The 8,109-nt window shown below is 31.2% G+C and overlaps 2 protein-coding genes across 2 annotated transcripts in view; both read left to right on the top strand.

Moving 5' to 3' along the window:
* Nucleotides 1-6,750: 6,750 nt before the first annotated feature.
* The window catches only part of LOC111482323 (E3 ubiquitin-protein ligase At4g11680-like), a 22,340-nt gene continuing 20,981 nt past the window's right edge, over nt 6,751-8,109 (top strand). Inside the window, exon 1 of the mRNA XM_023128053.1 lies at nt 6,751-6,765. The gene's annotated coding sequence lies outside the window, so the exon portion shown is untranslated. The remainder of the gene's footprint in view (nt 6,766-8,109) is intronic.
* LOC111482350 (calmodulin-binding protein 25-like) lies at nt 6,797-7,709 on the top strand. Its single transcript, XM_023128095.1, has one exon. It carries the CDS (start codon nt 6,854-6,856, stop codon nt 7,565-7,567), a length of 714 nt encoding a protein of 237 aa, XP_022983863.1. The 5' UTR covers nt 6,797-6,853; the 3' UTR covers nt 7,568-7,709.

Below are 8,109 nucleotides of genomic sequence, written 5' to 3'. Positions count from 1 at the left end.
CTGGGTGCTGCAAAAAGGGCACAGATTTTGGGGTATCCAAACCAAGACTACATAAATCCCTCTTTCTCTTTAAGCTCCCCAACCCACCAAACACCCCTCTCTCTCTCCTCTCTCTCTCTCTCTCTCTCTCTCTCTCTCTCTATATATATATATATATATATTTGTATTATATATTTTTTAAATAAATATAATTAACATTTTTTTAAAAAAATCAATATCTCAAATGGTGTGTAAATGCTAGGACTAGGAGATTTATTATGAAAGGTGGGATTTTTATTTTGTGGGTGAAACAAATTCGATAATTTTTTTAAGTTTTTAAATAGTACTTTTAAACTAATTTTTATTTATTTATTTGTTAAAAGTACTTTATAGAGCTAAAAAGGTAGGAGATTTAGAGACCGACCGAGTAATCGAGAGTGAATCATGGAAATTTAAACCTGTAACGTTCTTCAGAGTGATTTTTTTTTTTTTTGAATTTGAAGATCGGTGAGATGGGAGAATCGATTTTATGATCTTTTAGTTGATTCATTTGTCTAACTTAGGAGGAGTTGACCGAGCATCTTCGAGCTCTATATACCAAATAAAAATAAAAAACACGTGATTTATTACGTCTCGATTTTAAAAAAAAAAAACTTATGGAAGAAAAAAATGAAAAAATCATATTTAAAATTTAAAATCTATTAAATATAAAATTAAAATTCTAAATTTTTTAAAAAATTGTAATTTAACGATAAATTAAAACGTGAAATACAAATAAATAAATAAAGAAAAAAATTAAAGATGACGAGTTGAGTAAAAATTTGACTCGGACCATTTTGACAAACGTGTTGAGTTTGGGCGAGTCAGAGTATTTTTTTTAGTTTAAATAATCATAATTTTTTTTATTTAAAAAATTAAATAAAATCGCCTAGATGCAGATGACTCGGCCGAATGCTACACTCACATGGCTGTGAGTGACAGACAATTATTGTCGTATCGACACGCCGCGGTCTCGTGGATAAGCTCATATTGCGGATTCCACGTGGCCCCCACACCTCCAGCCGTCACCTACTACCATACATTGGTTTCTCATTTTATATATATTCCAATTTGGGAGACAAGATTTTAAATTCCACTATTATTTATTTAAATATATATTATAGGCCTTTTTTTTCATTTTTTTATTTAATGCTAAATTCAGAATAATAATTAAAAAAAAAGTAGGACTCTCGGGGTCATGATGTTAGTAAAAGTAGTGCTCGAGTATCAAAGTAAGCAGTTCTTCAAAGAATTTCTAATCAGTACCTCTAACGCTTCACAATTTAGGATTAAATTCTATATATTTTTGCAGTGAGTCAAGATTCTATCGGGAGAATATTATAGTTTTTATTTAAAATATGTAAACAAAATTATTATAACACGTAAGTTATAGCATTAGGATGTGGTTAGTCTCGATAAGAAATTAAGTGAGACGGAACTACTAATGTAAAACCGAGACGAAAAGAAAATGAACAAAACTTCAATGAATTTACATATATTGTGTATCCCGTACTTCATATGTCTAAAAGAAAGAGTGACTTTGTGTAGGGTTTTGATGGACGTTGATTTTGGCTTAAACCATTTATATTGAGCTCGAGCTAAATTAGTCTCGAGTTTAACTACCACATGTCGCAATTTAATTGGATTAGACAGACATGTTTATTTTTGTGGTTGGTTTTAAGTTTATAAATTTTGACCATTAATCTAAATTTATAACGTGATAAATTGTGATTAATTAAAATTTATTATTTCAACCCTAGCGTTGACTTTAATATACAGCAAATTGTGGTAAAATTAAATGTAAATTTATGTTAAAAATATTAGAATTTAAAAGTAGCTTTTATTTTTTCCATATTTATCATATGCCAGATCCAGTTAATAAGAGTTGGGGGGGACCATCTTCAAATCTTTTTCTTTTATTTTTTAATTTTAGAAAAAAAAATAGAGTGGATAAAGAATATTTGTTTCCTTAAATAATAAATTACGAATCCATTGTAATTATTTAATCATTTATTTAAAAAATTATGGAAATTAATTTGAATTATATTAAAATTTAAAATTAGCCCCAAAACCATAGGGGTTGAATAGCAATTAAGTATAAAGTCAGGGAGTAAAAGTGGAATTTTAAAATTCAAGCCGAAAGAGGGTAGAAAGCATGTGGAGAATTGCGACAGAGACCAACAGTGAGAGAGACAGAAGGGGTGCGATACACGTGTTAATCAAGTTTCGAAATGGAGGAGACACGTGTCAGATGGACAATTGAAAAGGGAAACAACTCGCCTCGATGACGTGTACAATCTTATCTACCTATTGCTGTGTTTGTTTAAACGCTCCGTATTTGTAAACGACAGCGAATAAAACGCATATTCTGAACTCTCCTACGGTTGCTCGCCACGTGGCATCTACCTCGTGATTTTATCATATCCTTACCAACCCTTTATGCACTTGTTGTTGGCTACCCTTTTCGTGTCCCTCCATAATTCAATAAATATATATTTTTAAATAAAATTAAATTGTATAATTAATATATCATAAATTGTCAATTTTTATTGATCTATTTATTTTTAAATATTTATTTAAAATTTACCCTTTAATTTCAATATTTAAAAATTAGTTTAAAGAGTTACTTAGAAAATAAATAATAAAAAAAATTATATAATGTAATAAATATATGCATAATATCAAAAATTTTGTTTTAAAATTAATAATAAATTTAAGTTAATTTAATTTAATTTAATGAAAACTCATGAATAGACTGAATCTATAAAATTTTCGCTGATTGAATTCTATTAATCGAATTTTTTAAACACGTAATGCTAAAAAATTAAGATAATATATATTATTTTTACTAAATTATAAAAATTAAATGTATAACTTAATAAAACGATATATATAATTTTCTAAACAATTCATAGTTTTTTATTATTATTTTTAAAATATAATTTGGAATACGTATATTATTAATAAAATAATTGTACTATGTTGCCACCGAACGGTGTCGTAGCTTTGCTGGCCAAGAGCATGAACTGAAAGTCAGTTCTACTCTCTGTGCGCAGGTTCGAACCATAGTAGGTAGAGAGAGAAGAGAAAATGTGAAGAGAATGTGACAGAATATTATGAGGTATTATAAAATACCTTTTTTAAATAATTAAAATAGGCTTAATCTTTTCATTACTTTACTATATTTGGATCTTGGGCTTCTTAAGGGACAAACATTGGGCCTAAAGGCCCAAACATTCCTTTTTCAGTGCCCACGTGGATTATTCGTCAATTTAAACCAATTGATTCTTAATTAATAAACTTAAATTTTTGTAAAATTTTATAAGAGTAAAAAATTAATGATTTGCATGAGAACGATCATCGTGTTATACTAATACAATTACTGTCTCTCTCCGAAATTAGGGTTTTAAAAGAACCAAAACAAAGACAAGTATCGACCTTCAGAATAGACAATTATTCGAAGAGATAATTGTCGAGAATACAAACAAATGTATTACATTTATCAGACAAATAATAAAAAAAAATTACGAACATGGAACAATATTTCATTGGTACGAGGTATTTTCGATGAAATTAAAAGAACAATATTGTATCATTGTAAATATATATGAAAGCTCGTTATTCTTATCCGATCAAATAAATGAACGGTCAAGATTAGTGAATAAAGCTATTATCTATTCCAAGACAAAACAAAAATTTTAATAACGGTTTGACAAAGTTGAGAGGGGGCGTTCAAACCAGACAGCAACCAACGTGCGACACATGGAGCCTTTGTTGTGTCTCTTATTTAATGTTCCATGTTTCCATGTGTTTCCCAATCCTTGCTTATTTGGATCATGATTTGTTTCCCTAAACTCAGCCATTGACCTCAAATTATGGGAGGGGATCCACAAAATTACGACCACGATGATTCGAAACGAGATTCAGGGTATTGTGTTTGATTAAGAGATCAGACGTTCAAATTTTCTAATTCGCTTGTTTCAAATTAATAAAAACACTGTTTATCATTTAGATATGTTTTATTTAGATTTTTGTTATAGTTGCAATCCAATTATTATCAAAAGTCATGAGGAGATATCATTAGTGATCCATAGATCTCTAATCGGGAAACCGTATCCAACCTCCATGGTTAGTTTGCGCTCTTTGAATTTTTCAAATTTAGGGAGTAACTGAAGGAAGATCCCGCTACAATTTTTGGATTATATTTAGTAATTGACAAACCCAAATCCCTAATCTTCGCAATAATTTCCTTTACAAAACCAACATATTTTAATTTTTTTTTACTATAAAAATTAAAATAAAAGTGATGTAGGGTCCACTGCACGTGCGCCTGCTTATCCATAAAAGTCTAAATTAAATAGTTACTAATAATTATTACCTTCTTTTTACCATTTTTTCTGTACCCAATTTGCTCATTCAAATATAATTTTTACGTCGTAATTAGAATCGAGATTAAAATAAAAAAATTATTTTTCGACGAAATTATTTAAACCGTACTTTAAAAAATGTAACTTCGATAATTATTTTATTTTTAAAAATTTAGAGTTCTATTAGATAGTTTTTTTAAAAAATTAAAATAATGTTTAATTAGAGAGAAAGGGTAGGGATAATGTGCGGGCGGGTCCAGTAGAGACGGATATGGATCAGCATCACAAATCACATCCATACCACACATCACACTCATATTATTTGTTAATTTTCTTTATTATTGTTTTAAATTATTGCATTACGTCATCATTTTGTCATGCTACTGTATGCAGCCACGTCATGGCCGGCGTTATTTTTATGTTTTTATTTTATTAAAAAATAAAGTGTTCTAGAATGTTGGAAAACCCCTAGCTGTTTCTTCTACGCTTCTCAGCCTGTGGGCTGGTCAACGCGGTCAAATATAAATAATATATTTTGAGGCTTTTTTTTTTTTCTAATAAAAAATATAAATCTCGATTTATGATAATAAATTTATATGGGAGTTCAATAAAATTTTCCCGAGCTAACGATTCAATTCTTTTATATTACAGTTTGTGTTTGGACGGTTAGGGAATGAACTATACCAAGAATTGAGGTGTTAGGACGAAGAGATCTTCGTAACTGAATGTAACAAGTGAGAATTTAGAGACCATTTCGCTCGTAACGATTTTCTAAGTGAATTTGTTTAGGTTATGAACGATGATCGTATCTCTATCTGTTTGAGGCAATAAGCTCGAGCTATCATGCATTTGAGTACAAAACGCTAGCTCGAGTTTGAATTGTTCGGAACGACGTAAGTGTATTACGAAAACACTAATAAAAGTAAAGAAGAGAATTGGAGGAAGTAGGAAGGAAGGTTGGCAGAAAAGGGTAATTTGGGGAAGACAACATCAGCTATAAAGCTAACTTAACCCCACCATTCATCAATCCCAATCCCATCCACCGAATCTTTTTTCTTTTCCCGCTTTATTTTATTTGATTTATTCGAGAGTTGATCAAGCTGACAAGACTAAAACAGATTTTACTCGTGAATCAGAATTTTTTGTTTTTAAAAAAATTAACCTAACTCGAACGTAAAGAAAAAAAATCTAACCCAACCCAACTCTTATTTAACATAACACGTGGGTTGCTTCTATACACCATGAGGCTGTGTGCGTTAGTATTTGATGTCAATGTCTGTGAAGTTAAAGACATATTGTTTCAACAATGAGGCTACCAATAATACATAATGGGTAAGAATAGACAATATTTGCTAGTAATGAGTTTGAGCTGTTACAAATGGTATTAGAGCCAAGTCATCAGACAAGTGGATTGGTACAAATGATACCAAACAGTGTCAGCGAATACCCTAAACCCATATATATTTATTTTAAGGAAATTAATTAGATTCAACGAAAACCCATATTATTATATATAATTAACTAAATCTATATGGATATACACAAAATAACGATGTGACACATTTTTAAATTAGTGCTAAACATAATATGAACTCTCCCTTGTTGAAACTTAGGTGTAATTTGTCAATATCATTTTAATAATAATAAAAGGGAGGAATTTTGTAGAATTATGTGTTAAACATATTTTCCATATGTTATAAAGGAATATTCCTTTTTATAAAAATTACTTAATAATTGTTTTTTTTTGGTATAATAATTTTGTATTTATATTTTAAATTTTATAATAATTTAATTTTTACTTAACAAAAATATTATTTAACTTATTTTGTTTGGATTAAGTTCAAATAAATATTTTTTTAATAATTAATTCTTCATTATATGATATTTAAGCTGTGATGTTTTCGTTGCTTTCTACCATTCTCTTAATTTGTTTTCAAATATATTTCTTCATATTTTTTAAAACATTTACCGTAGATGTGACTTGAATTTCGAGCACATGTTGACTATGCTAATTTTACCGTTAATAAATATATTTTTAATTGTCAATTCTTTCTACCCCTACCTCGAGTTACATGATATTTAAGCTGTGATATTCTTTTTGTTTATAGCCATATGCAAAATTTGAATTTTTGAGATAAATTAGAACAAGTGTCAAATAATGGGGGTGTCGGGACAAGAGTGGTGTTTGACTAATTCCAATTTTTTTTTAAAAAAAAATCATATGATTAACCAAAGTTGAATCATGGTCAAATCTAACCATGGTTAAAATGTAACAAACTTGCTCTCTTTCTCTCTCACACGTACGGAACAAAAAAGTAATTCTCACGCGCGTTTTCCCTTCCACGACGCGTTTTCTCTCTCTTATCTCTCTCTCTCTCTCTACCGCCCTATTTATACTGTCTCTTCCCTCCCCTTCCTTCTTCCATTTCCTCTGTTTTCTTCTTCACTCTGTTGTCCACTCCTCGTCCATGGCGTCCTCCGATAATTTCCCGACCGTCCTCGATCCATGGCCGTTCCGCTCCACCTTTCAGGACCCATGGAATTCCGATCCCTTCTCTAGAGAAACCCAAACTCTGGCCAAAGCCCTCCACACTTCCCTTCTCCCCTCCGATTCCCAGTCCTTCTCTTCCTTTCTCCACCTCATCTCCCCTGAATCCGCCGATCCCACCCCCACTGTTTCCGCCGCTTCCGACCCAGACTCCGCCGCCCCCAAACGGCAGACGACGACGACGACGACGACGATGACTTCTTCAATTCCGCCTACTCGAGGCAAGATTTCCAAGCGCAAGTCTAGAGCCTCCAAGAAGAATCACACCACGTTTATCACGGCGGACCCGGCTAATTTCCGTCAAATGGTCCAGCAGGTCACCGGCGTTCGATTTGGTAACACGCAGCTCCAGATTCCCCCTGTTCTGAAGCCGGAGCCGCAGAGACCAACTGTCAGTTTCGCCGTCTGCGGCGGTGCTAGTGCTGGACTCCCGACGCTGGACACGTCTGCCTTTCTACTCAACCACCACCACCACCATCAACAGCAGAGCTCCGGGAACGGATCTGATATAACTGGGCTGGGCCCACTCTCTTTTGGGCCGGATTTAGGGTTGCCGAATAATGACCCAATCGGGTCGGATTTTGATACATTTTCGTCTTTTCCCACTCTCGAGTCGTGGAAGGCGGTTATCTGATAGTGAATGGATAATTTCTTTTCTTTTTCTTTTTGGAAATTAATATTTAGTTTTTTTTTTTCTTCCGTTATTGGAAATCACTGTAATTTAATGCAATGGTAAAATAGTATAAATTATTATCGCCTATTTCTCATTAAAATAATTCGATATTTAATTTTTTTATTTTTGTTTTGAGAACGACGCGCATCCAACGGGAGGAAGTTTCCTAGCTTTGCCATTATGATTCGAATTTTTNATGACAAAAAAAAAAAAAAAAAAAAAAAAAAAAAAAAAAAAAAAAAAAAAAAAAAAAAAAAAAAAAAAAAAAAAAAAAAAAAGTCAACATTTGACTCATTGACTAAATCCCCAAATATTCTTTAACTAAATTCCCTCAAATGGAGTCAATTAGTTGGAGTAAATTTCAATTATTAATTTAAAAGTATTATAATAAACAATTTTTTAAAAAATAAATGGTCATTTTAATATTTTTAGAGAACTTAAAATCATTTAATTTTGCGAATTATAACTTCCATTACACAAAAAAAAAAAAAAAAAAAAAAAAA

The sequence above is a fragment of the Cucurbita maxima genome, unplaced genomic scaffold (genome assembly GCF_002738345.1).
Source record: "Cucurbita maxima cultivar Rimu unplaced genomic scaffold, Cmax_1.0 Cma_Scf00007, whole genome shotgun sequence".
In the NCBI taxonomy this organism is placed as follows: domain Eukaryota; kingdom Viridiplantae; phylum Streptophyta; class Magnoliopsida; order Cucurbitales; family Cucurbitaceae; genus Cucurbita; species Cucurbita maxima.
Note: the sequence above shows the minus strand (reverse complement) of the source record. Positions and strands in the feature narration are given on the sequence as shown.

What these genes read in the sequence shown, in the direction of transcription:
- LOC111482350 (XM_023128095.1), top strand. Translation starts at nt 6,854, where the DNA reads ATGGCGTCCTCCGATAATTTCCCGACCGTCCTCGATCCATGGCCGTTC.